This window comes from Gadus chalcogrammus, chromosome 13, assembly GCF_026213295.1.
Source record: "Gadus chalcogrammus isolate NIFS_2021 chromosome 13, NIFS_Gcha_1.0, whole genome shotgun sequence".
NCBI lineage: Eukaryota > Metazoa > Chordata > Actinopteri > Gadiformes > Gadidae > Gadus > Gadus chalcogrammus.
The window spans coordinates 24,568,755-24,596,662 of NC_079424.1; the positions used below are offsets into that span (position 1 = coordinate 24,568,755).

The 27,908-nt window shown below is 42.7% G+C and overlaps 2 protein-coding genes across 3 annotated transcripts in view; both read left to right on the top strand.

Annotated features, from left to right (window-relative positions):
- Positions 1–15,449, top strand: part of LOC130401415 (coronin-1C-A) — a 73,892-nt gene extending 58,443 nt beyond the window's left edge. Inside the window, exons 4-11 of the mRNA XM_056605144.1 lie at positions 449–578; positions 3,867–4,048; positions 4,429–4,548; positions 7,479–7,583; positions 7,701–7,846; positions 11,842–11,899; positions 12,080–12,319; positions 12,855–15,449. Coding sequence (XP_056461119.1) covers positions 449–578; positions 3,867–4,048; positions 4,429–4,548; positions 7,479–7,583; positions 7,701–7,846; positions 11,842–11,899; positions 12,080–12,319; positions 12,855–12,974 — 1,101 coding nt within the window. The 3' untranslated portion in view covers positions 12,975–15,449. The remainder of the gene's footprint in view (positions 1–448; positions 579–3,866; positions 4,049–4,428; positions 4,549–7,478; positions 7,584–7,700; positions 7,847–11,841; positions 11,900–12,079; positions 12,320–12,854) is intronic.
- A 103-nt stretch (positions 15,450–15,552) lies between these two features.
- Positions 15,553–19,444, top strand: tmem119a (transmembrane protein 119a). 2 transcript variants are annotated; one of them, XM_056605148.1, is made up of 3 exons: positions 15,553–16,436; positions 17,558–17,588; positions 18,622–19,444. In XM_056605148.1, exon 3 carries the CDS (start codon positions 18,638–18,640, stop codon positions 19,373–19,375), a length of 738 nt encoding a protein of 245 aa, XP_056461123.1. In that variant the 5' UTR covers positions 15,553–16,436; positions 17,558–17,588; positions 18,622–18,637; the 3' UTR covers positions 19,376–19,444. The 2 variants fall into 2 exon arrangements, with proteins under 2 accessions (XP_056461123.1, XP_056461122.1); XM_056605147.1 differs by lacking the exon at positions 17,558–17,588.
- Positions 19,445–27,908: the final 8,464 nt, after the last annotated feature.

Below are 27,908 nucleotides of genomic sequence, written 5' to 3' on the forward strand. Positions count from 1 at the left end.
GCTCTGTTCGTTTGTATATTTTATTTACGTGACCATATTTTTGTTATATGTTTAAAAAAAAGAAAAAGGAATCAGTTCTCTTGTTTTGGGAATCAGTTCTCACCGTTCACCTTCGGGATTTGTACATTCTGACCGAATCGTTCGTGACCGACTCATCACTAGTGGGTGTGGGTGTGTGTGTGTTTGTGTGTTTCTAAAATGTCTGCAGACTTTATTCTTAAATCGCTGCCGCCCCCTTGAGGATATTGCCTGCAACTGAATTTTACTCTAGGATCTGCCACAACATGATCACATTATTTATTGCATTCATTATATATTAGTTAATAAATTATTTAATTTTTTTACTGACTTTGCTACAGTCAGCGGCAAAGGTTGACGTGGCTTTAGGGTTGCTACACCCTTCCCAGTGTATTGTCTGACCCATGATCTGGGCTATGTCGTTCACCAGGTGTGGCAGATACCCGAGAATGGCCTGATAACCGCACTGGAGGAGCCGGTGGTGGTCCTGAAGGGACATTCCAAGAGGGTGGGCATCATCTCCTGGCATCCCACCGCACGCAACGTCCTGCTCAGCGCTGGTCAGCCAAGCTTCTCTTTGTTGTGCTCTAAATCAACCTCCCAGCCCTTGGTCTCTTGATGCTTTTCTCTGTTCACCATATATTAATTATACCTTACATTACGTTATGTCCATAAAATACAGCACTGAGAGAGTGTGTATGACTAGGCAAGTACATGTGGGTGAATGGCCATAGTACCATGCACTGCAAGTACATGTGGGTGAATGTTCATAGAACCACGAACTGCAATGGTTGTAGCACCAGTTACACCAGATACAGTTACATGTAACATTTGTCTAGAAGAAGTTTGTTGCATGGTATCCTGCTGCTGCTATGTGCCGTACCTCAATCCTCGGCAGGATATCCAACCGGAGAAGACGTCAGCCACCCTAAATATTCTGCTCGACGCTGCTACCCATCCAATCTGCGCTACTCATGGCTCTCTACCTGCACTGACCTCGAAGTGACTCAGGCATCTCGACCTACGCATCCCTCATGACTCTCCACTTCCTGGCCCTTACAGAGACTTGGATCACTCCAGAGAATTCTGCCACTCCAGCTGCCCTCTCAACCACCTACTCGTTCTCACCAACCCCAAGACCATCATGGCGCGGAATGCGACTCATCTCGCCAAAGTAGTCCGACCTGGTCCTTCCACTGGAACACTTGACCAGATATGCATTTGAACTCCACACTGTCACTGTCACCCTTCCTATCAAGCTCTACATTGTGCTGATCTCCCGTCCTCCAGGTCCCTTCTGCGACGGTTATTATTAGATTTTCTCTCTACTGTCCACCAAGGAAGCTTCTGACACTCTGCTATCCTCTCTCTCCTCCTCTTTGGACTCCCTCTGTCCCTTCAACTCCAGACTTGCGCGATCCGCTCTCCCCCTTCCTTGGCTGTCCGAATCTCTGCGGGCTTGGAGGGCAGAGCTACGGGCAGCTGAGGGGAAATGGAAGAGATCAGACTGTCCTAATGAGCTCTCTCACTACCATCACCTCCTCTCAGACTTCCTCAATTGTATCAACAACCACATCTGCCTTCTACCTGACCAAAATCAACTCCTCCACCTCCAATCCCAGGAAACAGTTTTTCATGTTCTCTTCCCTCCCCCCCTCCCCTTCCTTCTGCCCACACAGCTGTTGACTTTGTTACCTACTTTACCCAGGAGGTGAAGGACATCAGCTCCTCTCTTACCCCTGCCATCATCCTCCTCCCCCTATCCCCACCTCTGTTTTTATCCACTTAATCTCTCTCCGTCAAAGATGTCAACAGAATAGTTACGTCTAACCAGGCCACACCCTGCTTCCTTGACCCAATCCCCTCCTCACTCCTCCAGGCCGTCTCGAGCGACATCCTGCCATTTCTCCCTGCCCTAATCAACTTCTCCCACTCACTTCAGGACTTGTTCCAGCGTCCTCCCAAGATTGCCAGAATCAAGGCGCTCCATAAGAAACCGACTCTTGACACCCCCGACATCCAGAATTACAGACTGATATCTCTTCTTTCATTCCTTTCTAAAACACTGGAACGTGCCATCGCTAACCAACTGTCGTCTTCTGTATATCTCTCAAAACAAGCTGCTTGACCCTCATCAGTCAGGCTTCCAAGACCGCACACTCCACTGAGACAGCCCTCCTCGCGGTGACTGAGTCATTCCTATCACTGCTACCCTGACGACAAACAGCTATTCCTCTTTTTCCCCTCCTCTGACAGCACCCTAATTGCAATACGCATCTCAGAATGTCTGGCAGACTTCAGCACTTGGACGACTGCCCAGCACCTGAAGCTTAACATCAACAAGACTGAGCTCCTCCTTATGTCAGGAAATATATTCCCCTCATGTGGAGCTTACTGGTCACTGTCGAGGTCATTGCAGTGTCTCCATCACCAACCGCGAGAAAATCCTGTGTGGTACTGGACAATCAGTTATACTCCAGTGATTGATCTAGTGATTGCCCGATCCTGCAGATTAACCCTCTACAACAGGGGTGCCCAACCTTTTTTGACCCAAGATCTACTTTTCAAGTAGCCAACCTCCCGAGATCTACCAGCAAACCTACCTTCAAGCCGGGGGGGGGGGGGGGGGGGGGTAGAGAACAATTGTTGACGGGGGACGGGGGACGGGGGGGGGGGGGGGGGGGGGGGGGGTTGTATCGTGAACCTACGGACTTCAGTGGGGGTTTCATTCCGTCTGCGCACGGCACCTTCTCAACGATAATCAATAATCTTCCTCCCACTCAGGGTGAAAATGGTAGGTCTTAGCTTGTTTCCCCTCAGCCATGCCAACGTTTAGGAGTGTGTAACTACTGTTGACGGCTTTCAACTGCTGTTAACAGCACATGCGCTACCGCGCGTATATGTCCCGCGCAAATTTAATTTCATTAAAAAAAAAAAAAAAATCTTTTTTTTTTTTTTTTTCTTCACCCCTCGCGATCGACTTGGGATCTGTCGGCGATCTACTGGTAGACCGCGATCGACTGGTTGGGCACCCCTGCTCTACAACATCCGCAGGATCCGGGCCTTACTCATGAGGCAAGCAGCTCAGCTCCTTGTCCAAGTGCTCGTCACCTCGTAACCTACCTAAATTCTACCATGGCCGTGATCTCCACTGGCTCCCTGTAGTAGCTTGCATCAGATTCAAGATGATGGTACTGGCCCTTCAAGGCTGTCAATGGAAATGCCCCTGCCTACCTCTAAGCGTTTTTCAGACTACACACCCCAGCTCAAGTGCTCCGCTCAACAACCTCAGCTTGACGCCTGATACCGCCAATGCTAACAGCAAGCAAAGGTCGATCATCAAGACAAAACTCTTCTCTGTTTTGGCACTGCAGTGGTGGAACAAGCTCCCTGCTGATGTCAGGGCCGCAGAGTCACTCAACAGCTTCCGCAAGACTCAAGACTCACTTATTCAGACTCTGCATAGCCTCCCCCCCTACCCCCCTCTTATGCACTTATGATATGTTATACATCTGGCACTTATTGTATGTTGTACGTCCTTGTACGTATAAATAGTGCTTGGCATTGTGTAGCATCTTATCCTAGCTATTTTTGTTTTATAAGAGGAATTGGTTAACCTGGTGATTGTTAGTGCTTGGCACTTGGTTCTATGAACATCCTTACTGAAAAGACAGCAATATATTGTTTATCTTCCCTCTGACAAAAGTACTTATTGTAAATCGCTTTGGGTAAAGCGTCTGCTTCATGCCCTAAATGTTATTCTAGATGTAGCAATGATCGTAGTACCATACACTGCAGACACTGTATACTTTAGTGAAATGTCCCTTAGTGTTTATGCGTGTGGCCAGGCTGCGACAACCAGGTGATAGTCTGGGACGTGAGCACGGGGGAAGCCATGATCACCCTGGAGGACATGCACCCAGACGTGATCTTCAGTGCCTGCTGGAACCGCAACGGCAGCCTGATCTGCACCGCCTGCAAGGACAAGACCATCCGCGTCATCGACCCCCGCAAGGAGACCATCGTCGCCGTGAGAGCAACCTCTTTTCCCCCCTCCATCACACAAACCAAGAAACAGGATATATCAAAACCAAGGCTGCAACTAACTATTATGTTCATTATTCTTATCTTATTATATGTTCTAATAGTCTAGAATGTCATAAATAATATGAAATTAAATAAAAAATTGCTAGACTTAAAAGCGACATCTTAAGCAGTCAAGAAAAACAAATGTATTCATTTTGTAATGATCCATTAGCCAGATAAATGATAAATGACAGAGAAATAATAAACTATAAATTAATTGATTCATTCATTAATCATTGCAGCCCTAATCAAAACATTATGTCTCTGTTGTTTCTGCCCACATTCTTGTTCTAACTGTTTCACCTCTCTACCTGAACCTGGTAGGAGAAGGAGAAGGCCCATGAAGGGGCTCGGCCAATGAGAGCCATTTTCCTGTCTGACGGGAATGTCTTCACAACGGGTTTCAGCCGAATGAGCGAGAGACAACTGGCCCTGTGGAACCCGGTAGGCAGCCACACCCCTCCACACCAGACCCAGCCAATCAATGAACACCGATGTCTCCCAAGAGGCGGTGCTCTCTGCTCTGCCGTCTTTGGGCCCTATCTTGCATCCGGCGCAATTTACTTTCTACACTGACGCATGGGTCGTTGCTAGTTCGCAACTGGCGCAGAGTGTTCTTTTCCCTCCACCACGTGTCGGTAAATTAGGGAATGATCTTGCGCCCCAAGGGGCGGTTCAGCAAAGGAGGAGGCGTGTTCTGGCGCAAACGTTCCCTGGTGCTATTTTGCAGTTTCAGAAAACAATTGCGCCACAAACCAGGAAATACCTGGTTTAAAGTCAGTGGCGCGTTGTTCAGATGCTATTTTAAGGGCACATGCATAATGTTGCTTGTGCACCTCACGCATACACTTTGCTTCTCTCATCTACCTAGCCAAACATTCTTGGTAAATTATTTGGGAAAGAATAGCTGATACAGCGGTAATAAGTTGTACTTTTAAATCAATGCATCTGCAAACACCGTACAGCAAACACATATTTTCTTGACACAGACATCGTGTACAAGCCCATAACTTTTAGGATTGATCAGTATTTGATCGTGAGAAAACATTGTTTTTCCGCGAGTGAGTGTTAAAAAGAATGAATGAATGCAGGCGCGCGTGTGTGTATGTGTAAAATAATTAATGAATGCGAGCGCGCGTGTGGGCGTCCATCAGTTTAAACACACGCAAACTAAACACGTAAAGCATAATACAGTCCATGGCAATGTATATTAACAGGGGGACGCATGCATATTTGGAACACAAGTCGATAACGATAATGCATATAATACTGTTAAGAAACGATGTTTGTTAATGTATTGCGTATATAATTAAATAGAACCACAGCTACCGCATATTATATGTGTGTTGTATATGTGCCAACATTTATTTGAGGACTTGGTATGAAGTTGTGGAAGAAAACGCTTTTCCATGTGTGAATTAGGCCATATTATTTGGCCATAAACTGAGCCATTTGAAGTTTGAAATGCATGTGGTCATGCATCTCTCATCGGAGACTGCAAACGCGCTGTCAAAATATCAACTCGTCAGATTCAAATGCGCTAATGGCTCTTAAAGGGGATGGCACTCTCATTGTTTTTTTGCACGTTGCGCCCAAACCACACCTACGGGTAATTAGGCTCCTTCAGACCAACCCTTTTTAGATTTGCGCCAGGCGCAAGAGTCGTTTAGGTTGCTGATGTACGCGATTGAGTTCAGTAGCAGTAGCAGTCATCCACGGCTTGACTTTTGCAGGTGCAGTAAACGTTTCATGGTAACTGCAACTCCACCAATCAAAGACATCATTTCACACTTTAGGATTATAATGTAGTGTAATGTAGTGGTTTCAAAGACATCTCAAATAAAACAGTTTTTTCTAAAACCTAGATGTTTACTTCTTTAACTTTTAGCTACTGCAGGAAGCTACAAGTTAGGAGAGCTTATACCATCATTTCACAATATAACGTTGCGTGGTAAGCACTGCAGGGCTCTACAGTGCGCCCATTTCACTCGCATTTGCGAGTGAATATTTCGGCGTGCGAACGAGAAAAACAGAACAGGAGCATGCGTGCGAGTGACTTCTCCACAGCGCACTATATTGTGCGTTCACACCAAACGTGAAGGGGCGAAACGATTCCATCCAAAGCAGCGATACCATTTGCAGCGCGAAACGGCACGGGCGAGCGCGTTCACGTGGATTTCAGGTGGATTTTCAGCACGCCACTTTTGCTCGAGTTGAAATATTTAAATTTTGCCACGACATTCGCGTGATGACAGCCAATCAGCGTTCAACAGCGTGGCCACTGAGTGACGTGTGTAACGTAACAGCCAATCGGTTTTCAACCGGCCAACCGTTCCCTGCAGTGCAGTCCGGGGTGAACCGCAGCATGGAGGAGAAAGTGATTGTTGCCCTTTGCGACTCCCCGAGCTCTATAGAGAATAGTATATAATATAATTGTATTGTATATATTATATCACTGCTAAAAGCTCTGTGCGCCTCCGGATAGCCGTAGCACGGGGAGCGCTACGGGAAGGTTTAGCGGGGTTTGTTTACCTACGTTGCTATGGTTACCAGTCTTGGGCGTTCAAACGGTTTATTAGGTATCTAAATCGCTGTCTAATCAATACTTCATTCACTGCCTCTTCCGTGGTCATTACAATATTATGAATAGACTGCGTGGAGAAAGTTGATGCTGTTACCTTAGTCGATAAAGTCTACAAATTCAACCCCCGACTGGTTGAAGGATTTCGGGTGGCTAGTTTATGATGCTAAGAACATGAAAATGTTCTGTACATTTTGTAAGGAAGCCCCATCGGCAATGGCAGGCTCCTCTCTGTTTATAACGGGGAACCCTAACCTGAAACGCGATGCTGTTGTGAAACACATCGAGTCCACTATGCATTCTCGCTGTCCCGATTTCTATATAAATCGCACCCAGCCCAATAACCCCTGGTACGGTGGAAGCCGAAATTGGTGCTGTTTTGTGTAGCCTTAATGTAATCTTGTCCATTTATTTGTCTTAATTTTGCTTTAGTAAGTTGGTGCTGTTGGTGTGCAATTTCTGCACGCTAATAAATGTTCTAAACAAAAACCTATTATGCCCCCATTTTTTTTTTCTGTGCTCCTACATTTTTAACTAGGAGAAAAAAAAAGTTTGTGTAGAGTCCTGGTGGTAAGTATACTTGGATGGTTACGACATTATGGCTTTTAATCAAAACCTCTATAGTGAAAATGAATGGGATATTTACTTCGGGAACCACACTGTTGCGCTCCAGTGTTAACTAGATGGCTCTATTACTCCCATTTTATTTTCACTGTCAGTTATGCTTTATTAAATCTTGCAGTAGTGAACAAGATTCAAAACGTAATAGTTAATGTCGTTCCTGTGTTTATAGGAAAGCATGGACGAGCCCATCTCCGTGCACGAGATGGACACCAGCAACGGAGTCCTTCTGCCCTTCTATGACCCCGACACCAACGTGGTTTACCTCTGTGGAAAGGTACCTGACCGAGGAACACGGACGCAACACGCCCTAGAAGCGAATGATGCCGTGGTCCTCTTTGTATTTCCAGCAGTGGACCCAGTGGTCACCAATGAGTGGATTGTGTTTTAACAGGGCGACAGCAGCATCCGCTACTTTGAGATCACAGACGAGGCGCCCTTTGTCCACTACCTCAGCACCTACACCACCAAGGAGCCCCAGAGAGGGATGGGCTACATGTCAAAGAGGGGCCTGGATGTCAACAAGTGTGAGATCGCCCGGTAAGACACTTCTGTTCTGCACCCCAAGTCCAGGAGAGGGGCTGAAGGGCTATAGGGATTGACTTGACTTCATCAGCAGGAGGCAGTGTTAATCCATCCTTTAGCTGGGAGTGTGTGTAGTGGGTGGATGATTGGTGTGTAGTAGTGGACGATGGCTGTGTAGTATATAGCTGTCAATCTTCCTCTATAATTCCATTCAAATTGTGTTCCTTATTATTTTTAATATTGAAGTTGTATTATGTATGATATATTATATATATATTAACTATGTACCTATACTCTGCATACACAGGCTTATGGATTGCCAAAGCTTCTATTAAAAGCTCTGTCCAATAAACCAGTCTTTCTTGCCAAGTTAATAATAAGCACAATTTACAAAAGGGCAATCCATTAAAGTAGAAATGAAGCAATGAGAACTGTGACCATTTTTTGGTTGCTTTTTCATTTTTGAAAATACATGGATTTTCATTAAACCTGAAATTCAAGTAGTTTCACTGGAAAATGACATGTTGATGACAACGACTTTCGCAACTAGGGCACGGCCATGTTTTAAAAATGCAGGCGCTACGTCATCAGAATGGTTAGCGCTTTCAAATAAACATGTCAAATCTTGGAAGAACAGTCAGGGGGGTCATTTTGTGTTGCCCCTGGCTGTTCAAACGAATATTATCGGGTAAAAGAGAGCGGTAAAATAGATAATTTCCATGTCATTCCTGTCAAGAAGCCTAAACTGCTAAGAGGATGGTTAGCTGCATTGAAACGCCTCAGCCCCCCAATGGGACCAGGGCAGAGAATATGTAGCGACCACTTTATTATAGAGGCTGATTACATTGAAGAGGGATTTTTTGCTGAAGATGGGAGATTTCGTCCCACCTATCGCCTGAAGCCAAATGCTGTGCCAACAATTTTTAATTTTAGTGGCTATAGTCCTGGAGACACGTATATATTAAATATATATAATTAAATATCCAGGACTACACGGCTATAGTCCCGGAGACACCTGTCAAATCGGACCGGGGCGCTGCTCTTATGCGCAGAGAAAGAGCGCAGAAACGCGCTTGCCAGGAAGAGGAACGAGGGCTAAACTTAGCTTCTACTACTAGAGAAACAGAGAAATGAGTACACTCACTGTTTGAAGAATGTCTTGTTTGCAGACTCGCTCGCTCCATGCTCTTGATAATTTCTAATCCATCGCCAAAATAATCCTTTGTTATCGGAAATAATCCATTTGCAAACGCTGTCGGTTGCGCTATTTTCGCAAATTCATGTGCACACCCAAATGGCACGACAATTACTTGTATCATGAAATGAACGAACTTTAAGGCAGCGTGGTAGCCCAGCTGCTGCACACGTGTACTACTTTTCATAGCTGTAAACAACATCCTGTGGACGGGCAGAGCCGGGAGATGTCAGTCATTATCTCCTCCACATTATCTCCTCCATATATATATATATATATATTTATATATATATATATATATATATATATATATATATAATGTGCAATATATATATGTGTATATATATATATAATGTGCAATATATATTTATTTTGTTGAGGCAGTAAGCTACCAGTGAGGCTATGAGCCGCTATGTAAACAACATAGAATGTTACCAACCATTCTCATGACGTCATCGTATTCTGAAAACAGAGATGGCGGCGCACAGGCTGTAAACATTATAATTAATGCAACTTGTTTGAGCTTTATTCTGAATAACGGGTCATATTTCCGACTTTATTTGTATTTATGGTACATTTAAATATTTAGTGCTATAGACATCTGTTTTATTTGATTGCTTCCTTTCCACTTTAACGCTGCCTATTGACTTTATTATTATATAATTAGCTGCGTGGTGATGGACAGCACTGACTCAAGACTCATCTTGTTGGGTCCTTTAACATTAAATGCGATTATTTGTATAGGGGAGCTTTTGCGAAAAGGCAATATTAACTTCATTGCACCAAGGAAGTTTATTTACCATCTCCCCAGTGAATACATCTGTTAAACCAATCCCATTCGGCTATCTCTGTCACAGTCATGTTGGACACTTTAGGACATGGCAGAGGTAACTGTCTATTTATCAGTTTCCTGAGTTGTGTTGAGCATCCTGGTTCCGGCTGCCATTTGTATGAGCAATTTACCAGCACAATTATATGAATTTGCCACATATTCGCATAGCGGCTGATGTAAATAATTCGTAACGTGCAGAAAAACTAAATTTTTCACAGGCTTAGGGTGACAAAAGCATTTAGTTTTTACGTGGGCCGAGATTCGCTTACGTTAGCCAAACACATTTACAAAATATGAAAGAATAAACATTTTAATATTAATTTAACATTTGATTATGTAGCACCCGTGGTCTTAGCCGGAATGGGCAGATAGGATGCTAGCATCAGTCCAGGTTCTTAAGAAGTTAAACACTAATGACTCACGAAGCGAGTTGGTGTTGGTTGAATAGATGAGCAATTTTAATGCCTTTCATCATAAAACATTGACATTTGATACAAAATAAAGCTTTTGAACATAACAAACAAATTCAAAAGAATAAGTCCTTTGCAGCTGGATTCCCCAGCTACAGTACTCCTTGGGAAAGGAGTTGTTCGGTCAAGGAATGTCTAGTTCAGGGGGGGATATCCGGATGTGTGTGTTTCAGTTTCTCTTACTTCTACCCGGGTAGGTTAGTGTGTATCTATTTGTTGTCTTATCTGTAATGAATGGATCTTCACAATCGTCTATGGTGGTGTTCACGGCTGGCCACGCCGTATCCAAACCATCCAATATCGTCCCACTGCAGACACATATGGGCGTTCTCGTGTGGTGGGGGTTCCCGTTTACGCAGACTGGAACGCCCCCTTCTTATTCTTCGTCGCCTTTCTCGCTGAACTGTATTAAAATTTCAAAGTGTACTACTCCGAAACCATGTAAATAGTGTTGTAAATAAACTTCCAAAGCTTTTCAAATCATATTTGGAAAATAACTTCACATGGTGTCTTTTTACAATTTATTCGGTACCAGCATTGTTGATCAGCAGTGAAATAGTCTGTACGTTGACGTCGCTTAGCAACCGAAGACGCTGGGGTTGACAAGTTACCGGACTACTACCCATGCAAGTGAACGGAGTGTTCCACGGTAATAAGCGTTCCGCGTTCCGTGTAATAAAGGCCTATAATATTTCTGTTTATGGCATAGTTTTCTCCTCAGATTAGGCCAATAAAGCAATGATAACAAAAACAAAAAAACACAAACGCTCGATCAAAGGCTGACCCGGCTCGAGGATAGTGGTGGAAAATATGGGTGGGCCGGGTCGGGTCAATCCAAATCCTCATTTTTTAACATGAATTGGCTAAACAAATGACCACTGTAGCATATTTAAACACAGTTCAAATTGTGCAGAGAATTATTTCCATTGGTCATTCTGACCGGGGACATTTAGAATTTTTGGTCCTCATTTTCTTCCCGTCAATGACCGGTAATAACCGGACAACGGAAACTCTGCTATAAACAGGCCTAACTTTCAGCATCAACACCGAACCCCTTCTTCTTCGCACGGCTGTCTGTTTTATACTGGGAGATTCTCTGTTGTGCCTAATACCTGCCGTCTGTCCAGTGTAACGGTTCAAGGTGACCCCCTGGAAACGGCTGCTCACATGTAATTTTCCTGCTACTGGAATTATGTTGAGCGCTCCCTACTGGAGAGCTCATGTAATTGCATCTTTAAATAATAAAGGGTTTAGTAGCCCTATATTCCATATGGGTTACAATTAGTATTATTTATTTTTTTGACTATTTGCCTTATACTTAGCTCCCGAAATTCAACAGCCTGTGTGTAGTAATGGATAATGTGTGTGTAGTGGAGGATGGGTGTGTGTGGATGTGAGTAGTAGTGGATGATGGGTGTGTGAAATAGTGGATGATGGGTGTGGAGGGTGTGGGTGTAGTAGTGGATGATGTTTGTAGTAGTGGATGATGATGTGTGTGTTCTTTTGTTTCCAGCTTTTACAAGCTGCAGGAGAGGAAGTGCGAGCCCATAATCATGACGGTGCCCAGGAAGGTGTGTTCAGCTCCAATCGTATGAACAGGAAGTTCCCCCTGCTGGTCTCTAGCTTCTCCAGCCCAACAACACACTAGTTTAGCATGGAAAACAGCCAAGTGTCATTATAGAAAAGGAAAGGCCAACATGATGAGCATTCTCTACCATACTCTGTGGTCCTTAACGTTCCCCCTTCCACAGTCTGACCTGTTCCAGGACGACCTGTACCCCGACACGGCGGGGCCGGACCCGGCTCTGGAGGCAGAGGACTGGTTCGAGGGCAAGAATGGAGACCCCATCCTCGTCTCCCTGAAGAACGGCTATGTCCCCGGCAAGAACCGAGACCTCAAAGTGGTCAAGAAGAACATTCTGGACAACAAGGCAAAGAACACGGAGAAGACGGGACCCGCAACCAAGACTGCAAGCCCCACTGCCTCAATAGTGAGTTGTATGTGTCTGAGTGGGTGTTTCAGTGTCAGGGTGTGTATTTCAGTGTCTGGTTGTGTGTCTTTTCTAAATTATCCCAGTGTGTTTTGAATTTAGTTTCCACTGTTTAAAATAACAAAGCTGTGTCGTATTTAACATTTTCTCTCTCTCTGGGCGTTGGGCCATCTTGCTTCTGTACACTAAATGGAGCCCTGCTATTGGCCCCCGACACTGTGCCGCTGCGTCTTCGTCCATGGGCATATACGCTTTAGGGGGCAGGGCAGAGGTTTTGTAGATGTTGGTAAAGCACATCTCTGAGTGCCCACAACCTCCTCCCTAAGACCCCGCCCTGCCCCCCCGCCTCTCTCTCTCTGTAATCACAGCCTGCTCCTCAACGGTCTGTTAACTGTTTAGAGCCTACAGCAGAACCAGAGTTAAACTGACTGGAAATGCATCGGCCATGCTTCTTCTTCAAATGAATGTGCCCAAACGTGATTTTTTGTTTTCTTTTTTTTGTTAATCCCCCCCCCCCCCCCTACTCTCTTCGCAGAAGGGTGATGTCAAGCTGGATGAGATCTTGAACGAGATTAAATCCCTCAAGGAGCTGGTGAGCAGTCAGGAAAAGAGAATCATCCAACTTGAAGAGCAGATGTCCAAAATTGCCATTTAAGGGTTTCGTCCGTCTCTCTCTCTCCCCCCCCCCCACCATCCTCCATCAAACCCACTACAATTCAGGACTTTCCATTGGCTGGGCGGTGGGCAGGACTAGTCAATGCCAAACTCAATGACAGAGTTCTTCCCCAAGCCTGCCTAGCAACATTCCTGATTTATTATTATTTTCTTAACCAGCCCCTTACCCCTCCTCAGTCAGCGCTGAACGAATCCCAAAGGACTTAAACTTTAGAAGAAAATATGCTTTTTCTTTCTTTTGTTACGTCTATTTTCTTTTCCAATTATGACCAAGATCACACTTTTTTACAGTGGATGTATTTTTTTTTTTTTCTTAGCTTTAATTTCTTCTTTCTGAGTCGGTGACAGTATTTCATCAACCAAAGCACGCATTCTGTTGCCATATTCAAAGTTGTCTTGTTTACACCTTTTTGACAGTATTCTTATTATATATTTCTTTGTGGGAACATTCCAAATGTATATCCTAGGACTCAGTGGTGTATTCTGCTCAGTATCGTTCATGCTTAATTCAATCTTTAGAGGAAGAAGTCATGATGATAGACAGAAAAAAATCCTTCAAATAATTCAACCAAACTCAAAGTAATGTGCCACACTCACAAACCTGATAACTTCTTGACCTACGCTGACGACATCCTTCTTGTTGTGATCTTGTTTTAAACGTACCGATTGGACATATGTAGAAAATCCATTGTGTCCATAATAGGGCAACCAGCACCTTATGATCATAGAATTAATGATAAAAAGTTTTGCAGTTATTTCACAAGCTATTGTTTTAGGCAAAGGAAAAACATACGATGAAAACATACCATAAAGCTGACCCTAATGCAGCCTTGGGTACTGTCGCTGTCCCCACTCTAACTTTAACTAATTCCATTCCCACTTTGTGACTAATAATGCCATTGGGAGACAGGGAGCCGGTTCAACATTAAACTCTCAGATATGTCATTTACTTTTTCTTTTAAATGCTGTAACATTCCCCTTGGTTTTTGTGTTTGTATATCTGGGCTTCTTTACTGGGACTCTCTCCCTTCCATTCCTCTGGTCAAATACTTCATGTTCTATCCTGTCCAAACGTGAATTCATGCAAAACAAAGTTTGTTAATGTCTCGACCAGCTGCATCAACTGGCAGATCTGTCGAGAACCCTTTCAACAGTCTTGAGGCGTCAGTCGTGCCTCATATCTTTGGCCTTCTTGGTGCATTCTCAAAAAGGTTATTTAATATTCATGCCAGAATGTGACAAAGGCATACCTATTACTACAACCAATTGAATCATTGGGTCATTGCTTTGCTGTTCTTTTCATCGCTCCATCTGTGCTTGTATCTTGCATTGCACATTCCACTCCTTGCTTATTTCTGTTATGGTCGTTTCCGCAAATGCTTCAAATTCCAACGTGCTAGTTGAATTAGTTTAGGGGTAAATGTAGGTGTTTGTCCAGTTTAATTGTCTTGATGGATTTGCCAATAAGGATAGAAGCTCGGTCCTGATCGGATAGAGGGGTGGCAAGCCAGCTTGTGGTTTGCTGTCGATTGCCTTTTTAAAAGTGTGCTACCACTGTCGAGACAAGTAAGTGCCACAGTGCGGGTTGCCAAGAAATGGAAAAGACTGTGAGGAACGTCGGTTCGATTAAACATTTGGTAGATGCAACGTAAACTTCCTTTTGAGGCACTTAAACAAAAAATGACCATGGAGCCAGCAGTGTTAATATTGACCCAAACATTGACTCTTATTTAAAAGCATGGCAGTCTTGATTGCGTCAGCGGATTGAACATTCTTGAAACACATTGTAGACCAGCTGTGTTGAGCACAGTAGAGTTCTTATATCAATGCAAGGTTTTGTTGGCTCTTTTTATTAACGCAAGCCTGTCACTCTAATACAACTCCAAAATCCAGTCAGCAATGGACCATTCTGGTCCTAATTGACTATTGATTGATATTGTTGATCCGATAATTATTTTTAAATGTGTCACCTGTACCCAGGAGACGCATAGACTTAAAGTCTTACTATTGGGCCTCGCGAGGAGAAGCAGAAGGTTAGTTTGAGAGATGGGTAGCGAATAGTTGATCAAAAGGGACATGGTAGGTTGACAGATTGATGAATGTGTATAATGAAAGGTCTGGGATAAATGAGCGAAAGCTGTGTAAATAATGACGATCTTTTTGTGCTGAGGAGGGGATTTGTATGGGAGTTGGGTTCTATTGGGTTTTAACTGTCCCCCCCACCCCTCCATCCACATCTCCCTGTCTGTGTGTTCCTACACCGTGCCATAATACATCATGCGAGTGGAGAGAACAAAATGAAATGGTTCTTCATTTTAAGGCATTATGAATATGAACCAGGATCAGTTATCATGTCGGAGGCTGGCTCAGCATCTCTGCTCAATATCCCTGCTTCAAGTATCGATGTTGATTATAAGAAAGTTAATAAAGAAATTTTAAGGGTGGATCACCAGTGTTGTGTTTTTCAATATCGTTTTTTTTACTTTTGTTGATGTTTACTTTTGTATATAAATGTTTGATAAATCTGTTATTTATTTAATGAAATCATCAATGTTGCAAGTTAATTGGTGAATAATCGATATCTTTAACTGATTCTTTAAATGTGAATATTCTGAAAGGTGTACTTATTACTTGATGCACCTGTTATACGATCAAATTGATGCAAATTACAGCTTCCAGTTCTGCTCCAAACAGGAATGGATTTCTCTTCCAGACTCCTACCAGCCGAGACTCCTACTAGACTCCTAATACCAGCCTGCAATGGACCACATGAAGTGCATGTCTTCACTTGGTACATGTGTTTCTGAATCAAACCTCCCTGTGGAAGGATTCTGTACATGGCCAGAGAAGTCATGCTGTAATCACAGGGATCTAATTAGAGAGGGAAAAGAGAAGCCTAGAGACTCGCCCTGCAGGCCCAGGAATACCCATTGCTGTTCTACTGCTGCACAGTACAGTACACCCAAAACGAACACCATAACTTTAACCGTTAGGTCAAATTGTTGTTTTACTCCCCTACCCCCCACACACACATTCTTTAAGATCCTAATGAAGGATATATTTGTTAAGTTTGAAGTAAGAACATGTAAGTTGTATCTTGTACATTTCCCCTGCAGAAGCTATTCTTTTCCTGTTATATTCAGTGCCTACATCTCAAACCGCATGTCTGAGATAAAGCACACACAAATATTCCATCTATCTTCACAAGTATCGAGTGAAGAATCATGTTTTGAGTCCCCACTGCACTAGAACATTTAGAGGTTAGTGGATGTGTTATTAAAAAGAAAAAGAGGGAGGAGAGTCTAGAAATAGAGGGATGGTGCAGACCGAGCCGGGTGGAGTCTTCTTGTAACCTCTTCCCCGGCCACATTTCTCCTTCCATCCCTGTCTCTGCCGCTCCGTCAGCTTGTATCCTAAGAACAAAGGGAAAGAATTCTGTACCGTAAGTATTTTAACTTTTTTCTTATTTTTCGATTCATAGAATTCAGGGCAGTTTGGTGGACACTTCTGTTAAAAGCTTTCTACAATAGTGAGGAATCCAGTGGGATCCCACAGTAGGCTGTGTTGGTTGATGATTGAGCTATAGGACCATATTGCAGACCATATTTTCACAATATAATGCATGGAACATACTTGTTCTATTTTTTTTTTTAGGATTGTTAATTACCTTGTTTTGCTTGACGGTAGGGTATTTCTCTTTAACTGCAGCGGTTGTGCATGTTTTATTAAATGAATTTGGGTGTAATGTGATAATTTCGGTATTACAGCAGATCTTTATCTGAGTCTTTGAGCAGGTGTTGTCCTCACTAGATTCTCCCTGCGATTCCGTAGATTTTCCCTGAGAACTTAAGTTTACACCAAAGACAAGCAGGTAATGCTAAACAGAGACAGGTTAGTCTGGTGAATAGTGAACCACATATGGATCGGGATCCCACCCATGATGTCCAAATGAAAAACGTTTTCTCCTTCAGCCGGTATGATCGAAGTAATAAGTAATATTATTAGGGTCAAGTAATATTATATATGTGTGTATATATATGTATGTGTATATATATATATATATATATATATATGTATGTGTATATATATATGAGTTATATATATATATATATGTGTATATATATATGAGTATATATATATATATATGTGTATATATATATGAGTATATATATATATATACATATATATATATGTGTGTATATGTGTGTGTATATATATATACATATATGTGTGTATATATGTGTGTGTGTATATATATATACATATATGTATGTATGTATATATGTATACGTACGTACATATATATATATATATATGAATATATATATACAAATACACTTTATAATGTCAAATATAGTTGAATAAGACCGTTGTAACATGGTGGAATCTGCCTGTTGAAAGCCTTAACGTGAAGAACCCACCATGATTTACCAAGAGATAATTACAGGGCTAGAAAAAGGCCTTGCTTACACAGGGCTAGGCTGCTCACACTGTACAGCGGTAAGAAAATGTGGCCTACCTTCTAGTTGACCCATTCATAATGCATACATTTTGGCCACACAGCGAGACGTCTTCCAAGAAGATCAACATAGAAGTGAGTACAGTCCTACATGTTGGTGATTAGAAGCCTGCATATCACAGGCAGCCATGTCTAATTACATACCATAGGTAAAGGCCATTGACTGTTAGCCACGGATAATATTAGAACTCTAGATTGAGGCTTTTAAGTAGACTTAATCTAACAATAAATAAAGAGATAGATTGAGATAAACAGAAAAAACAATTGCCAGACTATCATTGTCGCAAAATAAATTCACTGCCTCACAACCCTAATGTTTAAAATATATATTTAATTTCACAATTTAGTTTCTATGATGTAATTTCTAATTCCATTTTCACAAGGATCTGCGTTATTTTAAACTATTAACAATTCAACACCTGGTTCTCTACTGTATGCAGGGATTGCCTGATTATTGTTGAGTGTGTTCTGAGGCAGCTGTTGCCCAGTGGTAAATATAGAGGCTCTCTCGCCACAGGTCTCCCACGCCTCTCGTCTCTGCTCCTTGGAGAATATATAGTTTCCTCCTTGCTTTGGTGTGGCGGACGGTGGCCTCCCTCTTCTACAAATTATAAACCCTACAATCCTAAACTCAGTCTCCACCCCAAATAAGAAATGACCGCTTACTGACTACGGACAAAAAATAGATTTGATACAACACGGAAATATTTAGTAAAAAAAGAGAAGGATCTACCTTCTTTCTTTTTTATTTTTTTTTATTTTACCTGTGACCAAGAACCAGAATACCATAATTTTCCCAGACTATACACAATTTTCCTGGTCTTTTCTTATGATGCATTTCACATTAATAAGCTGCGGTATTGGATTCAAAGCTGATCGATTTCAGGCGTCATAATCTAAATGGTAAGGCATTTGAGTTACAAATGGTTGCATACAAATCCCTAAAGTCATTGTTCTGGAGGAAGGCCATGTGTGAATTTGAGTCATCCACCTAGTAGCCACCCATCAGAGCTGTGCTTCACAGGAGATGGAATGTTTGTGGTATTCCCTGCCTCTAAAATGAGCCGATGAGATTGAAACTTGAATTAAAACCCTCCACTCTTCGCAGGGCTCTGAAGAGGAGAATGATGGTGTCCTCCTCTGGTTTCACATCTGTTGCGGCAGTGCTGCTGTTTCTGGCTAGTGGCTGCCGCTGCTCTCCGCTCCTCTTCAATGCCTCCATGGACGGAGGCAGCGGAGACAGAGGAGAGCCAGAGCTCCTGTTCCCCACCTCCTTCTCCACTAGGCCCCCGGCCCCAGTGGAGGAGGGGAGCGCCCAGGTCACCTCGGCCCCTCCCTCCCTGGTCAACGGCATCACCACCACCATGATCCGCCTCAAGGACTTTGTGCTGAGCCGTGTGGTGGACTTCCTGCAGGAGTATATGCTCATCATCATCGTGGTGGCTTCCCTCCTCATTGTCATGGTCTTCATTGTGTGCTGCGCCTCCGCCATGAGCCACAAGCGCAAGCTGGAGGCCTATAAGCCCCCCGCCGGTGCCCCGGCTTGGAAGGCCCAGGCCGCCGTGGCCACGGCCAATCCTGTGGAGGAGTACCGACCCTACGCCGTGGACCACGTGAAGAGCGTCCAGATCCAGACTGCCATGACCTCGCCCAAGAACCTGCGCATGCCGTCCAAGGCACTGGTTGGGGAGAAGGGCAGGGAGGGGAGGTCCTCGCCTCCCCAGGAGGTCCGAAAGGTGAGAGAGACGGAGCCGATGATGGAGAGGAGGAGGGAGGAGGCCAGGAGCCCTAAGGAGCAGCTGAAACAGAAAGAGGAGGCGCATGTGGTCTGCACCTGCCACCAGAAGATGGCCCACCACTAAGGGAAGGCTCCAACTGGCTCTCTTGACCACCGTTGAGTTGAGGTAGCTAGATTGGAAGATTAAGTAGAATCAGAAAAAAAAATATATATTACAATTAATAAATACATAGTGTGGCATTCATAGATGGGGAAAGATACCCGGATGTTTAGTGGAAAGCAGAGATTCATCTTCAGAGAGATGTATAAACAACAACAAGCGGAAATTGTATTAGTGTAAAAGAGATTTCCGTTTTCAAAGACGCACCCAGGCTACGTGCTACCCTTTCACCTACTATTGTGTCACACCTACCTGTGTTCATCCAGGATTTGATTCGTCAACATTATACAAAGAAGCCTCATCGAGTACATTGTAATAGAAGGATAGCAACCGATATTTTTTAATTGATAATGCAAACACTAAAATTAAATACAATTAAATACAAATATTTGAAATTAAAGTCTCTCATGAATAAAAATAATTTGCTTTGTTAATTGTGTTGCTTTTATATTTGTTTGGTCTTCTCTACCCATAACCTTTAAGGTTTGTACAATAACTGCAAAACATTTGGTTAATTGTTGAGCGTAAAGTATGAACGTTTATTGTTATCAACTTATTATTTTAGAGAACTCATCCTATCTGATTTACTGTATGATGCACAAAGTAAATCCCGTAAACTTGTTTTACAAGTAGGTTATAGGCCTATAGCCCACTTGTCTATATACTTTTTACATAATAAAAAAAAAAATACTAGTATTTACTTAAAGGGGACATATTATACCACCAGTTGTGAGTGTGATTAGCCTTACAAGCCGTTTCGAAAATAATAATATATATTTCCCCTTTAAGCATTTGCTTTGTTTGTTTTGTTTCTTTTTGTATTCGTTTTTTTTGTATATGTAGATAAATTAAAGGGAAACTTGCTTGGCATATTTTACCCTATTTAAATATTTATTCGAACAATAAAACAAATTGTGTGTGCAAGTGTAAATTTATATTCTCAGCTTGCTTTATTTTTTAAACCTGTTTAATGTGACTTACTCACTTCAGCCATCACTTTTATCAGGTAATTCCAGATTGCCGTTAAGTACAATTTAGAAATGACAAGGGCCACTTTTGTCTGACTACTGTCCGTACAAGATTCTAATAATATTTAAACAGTTTTCCACCCGATACAAGGGCGACTTTGCTCTGAAACAGGATCAACATTAACAATCCCTCCATTTAACATTGCAGACAATGATTCTAGTCAGAAAGAATTTGTGTAGAAAATAGGTATGTCCAGTGATGGTGCAAGTGATTATATAAAGTAAATAAATGTAGCATCAATTAGTTTATGTCATTTAAAAAGTTATAACTAGCTATAATAAATGTATAGCTAGTTTATTTATTTTTTTCTGTTTTTTCTAGTGGTTAACACTGAAATTTTGAATATTGGTCCTGTCTCCAGTATTTTGCTAATTTCAAATCGCCCCTGCCTGCTTCACAATAGGCTACTTGCACAAGCACTTCCTGATTCGTCTTAATACAGCTTCACAGCTTCCGGTTCCAAGATGGCAACGTTCTACACCCGGTGTTTACAAGAGCTGCCGACAATAAATATCACTGATGTACACAGGGCTCTCAAGTCTCACGCATTCGGCGTGAGACACACGCAATTTAACCCATGCACACCCTCTCACGCCACACTTCGTATTTCTCACGCAGAGAAATCACCAGGATAGCGCCCACAAATTTGGGCCGCTATTTAACAGTGGAACAGGTAGGAATCAAATGGGTTTCCCGTAAGTAGGGTAACCAGACGTCCTCTTTTGCCCGGACATGCCCTATTTTGGAGACACTCCAAAATAGGGGATTTTATTAAAGCCTCATACATGTTCACATTGAATTTGCGTTGCGTTTCCCTGGGTCGTTCATAAACTAGTTAGGCTACGCCCTCCCCTACTCAGTTCTGTTCGTTTTGCATTGGTGGAAGTGAGAAAGGGGGAGTGGTTAAGAAGAGCCTTCAGATTGGTAATAGGGGATTATCACGCTTCCTGGTTCCGGTGGCGGGATTTGTCTTCGTTGTACATGAACACTTCCGGCGTACTTCAAAAATGGCTGAAACAAAGGCTAGATGTCACTGCTCTGTTCCACTTTGTACATCTAACAAACAACACCAACCCTACTTAAGTTTTCATGGATTCCCGACTGAATTGAGTCTAAGGAAGAAGTGGATTCAAGCGGTTCGCCGGGATGAAGGGCCAAACTTTAAAATAAAACAAGGTAGCACGTTTGTTTGTAGCCGGCACTTTAGTGAATCAGACTACAAACGCTACAGCTAGCAATCAACCGGGGTCACAACAAGAGACTGAAAATCGGGTCTGTACCCTCCCGTTTCCAGTGGAACAACTGGGGACTGCCAAGAAGGGGGTCTGTTTATAAAAGAGCATCAACTTGCTTAGGCCATGACGTTCACCCAGCCCTTCCTCTGGAGCAACCGCTGCCCTGTGAATAAGAGCCGATGGAGGAGATCGCAGCTTCGGTGGTGATGACAGAACACGATTTCGGTTCTGCTCCTAAACCAGGTTTGTCAGTGTTTGTTAGTGTTCTGAAATATTGGCCTACTATTACCCCATACTGTTCTTAAACCACCTACCTGACAGGATGTGCTACCTATGGTTTAATCACAGAATGGGCTCTTAGTAGGTTATACAGAGTAGGTGGTCAACTTTTCAGAACTCGGGCACAAAATGTTTAGTCTTATTAATGTCCCAGCATTTGACCAAACCACAATGTGAAAAGCTTCATCACAAGTACAAATGTTGCATTTTATATCTTACTTAATTAATTATAAAGGTAAATATTGAGCTACAAAAAGCAATTTCTTTAGAGGTCCAAACTGCTTCCAATATGCAAGTCACAGCCAAAATCTGGGTTAGATGTTCTAATCTTTATTCCTCATCTCATACAGGTGCACTGGATGCTGCTGCTGTAAACATACAGCAATTGAAAGAAACAGTCAAGGAGCTGATGAGAGCAGTCACAGCTGAAAGTGGTTCAAGTGCCTTTTCACAGATTTTGTGTCTCAGACGAGGAGATCCTTTTTTACACCAGATTCACGTCAAGAGATGTGGTTATTCAACCATCTGCCTCCATGTTGGTTTATTGGTCGAAAGCTCAGAAAAAGAAACAAACATTTGAACCCATTTCTCCCAGTCCAACGTGTAGACTGCAACTGGTTGAGTTTTTTTCTCTTCTGCTGCCGGGTTGCTGCAGGCCTGCAAGAGAAGGTGCTGGCTGACATGTTTCAGGTCAGTGTGTCCACTGTCTCCCATGTTGTTATACCGTGGGCCAACTACCGTTACCTGCTCCTTGGCTCCCTCCCCTGCTCCTTGGCTCCCTCCGCATCTGGATGAGTAAACAGCAAGTCAAGAACACCATGCCAAGCAAATTTGTGCAGTACAGTCCAGATGTTCGGGTAATCATCGACTGCACCCGAATATCATCTTACAAGAACACAACAACCTTTAAGGCCTTGATTGGGATTGCCCCTTGTAGTGCTGTGACTTTTGTGTCAAGTCTCTTCACCGGCTCCATCTCCGACCCAGAGCTGACTGAACGAAGTGGACTGCTGGATTTACTGGAGCCAGGAGATGGCTGCATGGCAGACAAGGGTTTCACCATCGAGAAGCCACTAGCTGATCGTAGGGCAACGTTGATTATACCACCCTTCAAGATGACAGGGAGGCATGAAAGGAATTAACATTTCAAATTAAAACTTTGACCCAAATGTGACCATTAAGATATGTAGACAAATGTTTAAGATGGACTGAAGCACTCACAATAATATTACTAATTAATTTATCTCAAACCACTGCGCAGTTCACTGAAGAGGATGCTCTGAAAACACAAGCAATCGCTCGACCTCGAATCCTCGTAGAAAGAGCAATAGGCAGAGTCAAGGAATAACGCATCTGGGAACGCACTGTCCTCTCACCTTGTCTGCGACAGTCAATCAGCTGTGGACCGTCTGCTGTGTGATGACCAACTTCCAGGGACCACTTGATTTAAAAGGCTAGATCCCTGTTGAATAGTGTTTCTACTCAAACATGTACCTATAAATATTAAATATAATATGTAAATATTAAAACGAGAGGCACTGAACATTTGGAGTGGTCCCTTCATTTTTTTCCGGAGCTGTAATTTTGTACACTGAAAACATTGTATATATTGAATGACATGTATTTAATTGAATGAGAAGTCTTTCATCTATAATCAATGTTAAAGTCCAGTCAGTCCATCCTGAAAGTATTCAAAATAATGTTAATATATAATGTAGTAAATGATGTACTCAGAAAAAGGGAATGAATTAAATCCTTTTATTCTTTCAGTTCCTTTATTCATTCAGTTAATTTCACATTCATTTCACTTTCTGCTGAAGATACACATTCATATATGTACCAAAGAAGTACAAGTCTACCTTATTTTTCATCTCATCATTTCATCCCTCCAGACTGAGCTGACGCCAAACTGACGTTAGCATAAGCCAACCTACATAGCGTAAGCTATCTAGCAGACACTCACATTCGTAGTCGATATATTTCTCGAAAAATAAACAATCCCTTGTCCAGTTTGGAGCGGGCTGTTATGGAGTGTTGTTCGGTAAGTCTGTGAACTTCAGAAAACGTGACTTTGGGTACATTTACCAGGGATGTCGTGAAAGTGAACTGCCGGTCCTCCATCATCAGTTCGCCAGAGTGATGAGTGATTCACCGGATGTCACAGTGCACAATGAACACCGAATGCGGAAGTACTACGTATCAGCGTGATAATCCCCCATTACCGTCATATTTTGTAATTATTTTTTTGACCATTATTGTTTTATAGGGACAAACATTTACACATTTCTCCTACAGGGGATTGATAAAGTTCTATCTATTGAAAAGAAAGAAACACTTGGTCATACTTTACACACTTTACCACAGCATTGGCCTACTGAATGCAACAGATATATTTTAAGCATTGGAATGAATGCCACATTAATATATACTTTTTTACTGTTTTTGCAGGTTTGCAACGTTTAAAAGTTCAGGGGAAAGTATATGCCTCTTCTGGTGTTGCTTAAAACAATAGCCTTTTGAGGGAGTGTTGTTTCTAGGGATGGGCAAGATGATTATTTTCCGGGAACTAGTTCTTTCAGTTCGGTTCACTATAACGATTTGTTTATTTGATTCGTTCGTTTTGATTCGTTCGTTACGTCAGATTACGTAATTTGGTTACGTAATTTAGGCTCTAACCCCCGTGATAATCGAGAAGATTTACTATATAGAATAACTGAACGTCCCACCAATATTTATACCACTTGCTTACTCTCTATATTTCATTCATGGTTTTACATTTATAATTTTATTTTACTTTACATTTAATTCTTCATTGTTCAGGCATTACAGAACTTTCATGGTCATAAATAAAATATACGAACTGCAGTTTAATTTCTTTGTTTGTTCTTAAATTGACGTAGAATGGAGCAAAGACTCCTGGGATTGGGAAATGCGTTTATCCAATAAACAGATGGAGGTCAAGTCTATTGTCGAAAAAATGTAGGGGGATTTATGAGTGGCCCCACGTCGAATGGTATGACCCAAGATACGTCATACAGAGAACGCTCGCATATTCGACGGTACCGCCTTGTCATTTGTTTACCCAGGTGCCATTGCAAAACCATTGCTACCTCTCATTGGCTGAATCTTTGAGAACGTTGTAGACTCAATCAATATAAATCGCGGGGAGACGAAGCTCTGTTTGTTTGTATATTTTATTTACGTGACCATATTTTTGGTTTATGTTAAAAAAAAAAGAATCAAAGAACCAGTTCTTCTTGTTTTGGGGAACCAATTCTTGTCGTTCACGTTCGGGATTCGTTCGTTGTAACGAATCTGTCGCGACCGACTCATCCCTAGTTGTTTCTGAATATTAGTGTTAAGGGCCAATAATGCTTACTATCATTCATTAGTCACCATGTCTGTGGACACATTTGTAAGCAGTCACATGTTAATATCCCCCTCCCCCCCGCCCGCGCTAAAATCTCACTCTGAACTCAGTTCAAAAGTTGAGAGCCCTGTGTACATTATTTATGTAGGGAAACAAAAACTCTGACAAGCAAATTGGAGAAGGGGTTTAGGCTGTATGCTGCGACCTACAGTCACAGCTACGAAGGTAAGAAAACTACGTCTAACAGACGCTAGCTCCTGTCAAAGTCTAATCTTCAGTCAGTTAACTGTCACTGTCGAACGTGTATTACGATGCAGAAACAGCAAACGCCAACAAGATTTCTTAACCAGTGTTTTATATCAGCCTTGATGTTTGCCTGTTGTGTTGACTAATAATAGTTTAAATATAGCCACGGTTTTGCGTATAATAAAAGTAACATTACTTAGCTACCTAAAGTTTCTTTCCATGTAGTAACATGTTATAGATGTGATGATGCAAGTAACCCAGTACAATTGAAGCTTAATGAATTTGTATGTGTTATTTCATTCAGTGTCCAATAAAGACAAGCTGACAGTGCAGGTCAGCGTGAGAGCCTTGTGCTACAGGTCGATGGAGAAGAGCGAGGCACCACAGTTTGAGTCTAGGCAGGAAGCTGTGTTCATCCCTGTTCAGTGGTGTTTGTTCGGTTAAGCAGTAGCTAAGTGTAGTCCTCAAGGGCCACCAACTTGAATGTTTTTCATGTCTCCCTGTTTTTCACACACAATTTAATATAGTCAAGGTAATGAGTACAAGGCTACAACTTTTCAATATTCAAGATATTTATTGTCGTTTGCACAGCAGATGTACAGGTAAATTGGAATAATTGTGATTCTTGGAGTCCGCTTTAAAAAAAAACACATCTTTATTTTAAGAGGGAGAGAATATAACAGTAAGCATTCAGGATGGTAGGCTTTTTCTAGCACAGTTGAAGTACTTACCTTCATAAGAGCCAAGTTGCTTTTTACACCCATGATGCTGAGGTTATATTTCTAATGATTTACCTTTTTCTCTTAGATCAAGCTTTGTGATTCATCACCCGAGTGATGAAAAAAGAAAGAGTTAATCTATGGGCTGGAGCAGCTGTCTCTGAGAGGAAAAGAAAAAAAAGTATAGCTCAAAAACAACAAATACAAATGCAATGGCATCACGTATAATTACATCTGTAACTACTTATAAAGTACTGTTGATGCACGTGCAGGTGAGACCACTTCTTTTTTCTGGGCAGCTGATTTGGCTCTGGAAACACGGACCATCTTGTAGAGACAAGGCTCAATCAAAGACCAAAAAGCTATCAGATGGTTGTAGCTGGCAAATCTATTCACAAAAGACATCACATAAAAAATGTCAATTAGAAGTGTTCATCAAAAGTATACATTTTTACCTAAATAATGTCAACAGTAACTTGGAACTTAAGGTTAAGAAATTAACCAAGGTTTTCTGATATATGAGTGAGGTATCTCACTATGGGACACGCCCCTCGCGCTGTCCCCCAGAAGCAATTTTACACTACGCCAGTCGTGACTGGCTAACAGACGTGACGTCTGCCTGCAGAGGAAGGGCTCCCTCCTACTACATAAGTCCCGTCGTCACGTCATCTCTTCAGTCTATAGGCAAAACACCTCTTCCTCGCTCCGGGCAAGGAGGGTGGTCTGGTGAGATACCTCACTCATATATCAGAAAACCTTGGTTAATTTCTTAACCTTAAGTTTTCTTTCAATATTCGCTCGGTATCTCACTATGGGATATAGTAACTCCCGTATTGCCAAAGAAGTACCAGTGCAAACCCATCAAACAGGCATGTTCACCGATCCAACGCTCAAGACTGTGTGAGACAGATTAGGCGCAGTAACATCCAACCTGTAGAATCTAGCGAAAGTGTGAGGCGTCGCCCAGCTGGCAGCCGCACATATCTCTTCCACTGAGACCCCCTGAAACAGTGCCCAGGATGCGGACATGCCGCGAGTCGAATGTGCGCGCAGGCCAGTAGGGGGTTCCAAACCCACGCTACTATAAGACATGGCTATAGCCCCCACGATCCAGTGTGATAAACGCTGCTTCGAGAGAGGCTTCTCCAGGTCTGACGTAGCACATGATGCAAACAGCTGCTCCGATTTCCTGAATCCAGCCGTCCTATCAACATAGACGCGTAAAGCCTGCACCGGGCAGAGCGCATTCAGCCGCTCCTCCCTGGATTAGAAATGAGTGGATGGGGAAGCCACTCAAATCAATAGGGCGTTTTGACAACGCAGAGTCGAAACCTTGGGAACAAATGCAATAATTCGGCTTTAATATACCTTTGATTTGCCCCAGCAAAAACTGCTAAACACGTCTGGCTAACGACACAGCGCATGAATGCACTAGTGCGTTTAGCCTAGGCCAACAGCGAGCAATGCAAAGACCGTCTTAAACGAGAGCGTTAAGCTCTACCTTTTTGTAATGCTCAAACGGGGGGCGTGACCGTGCATCAAGCAACGCGGAGATAAATCCCCGGAGCGCCAAGCGCCGCGTACACCGGCCGAAGACGGCGTGCACCTTTCATAAACCG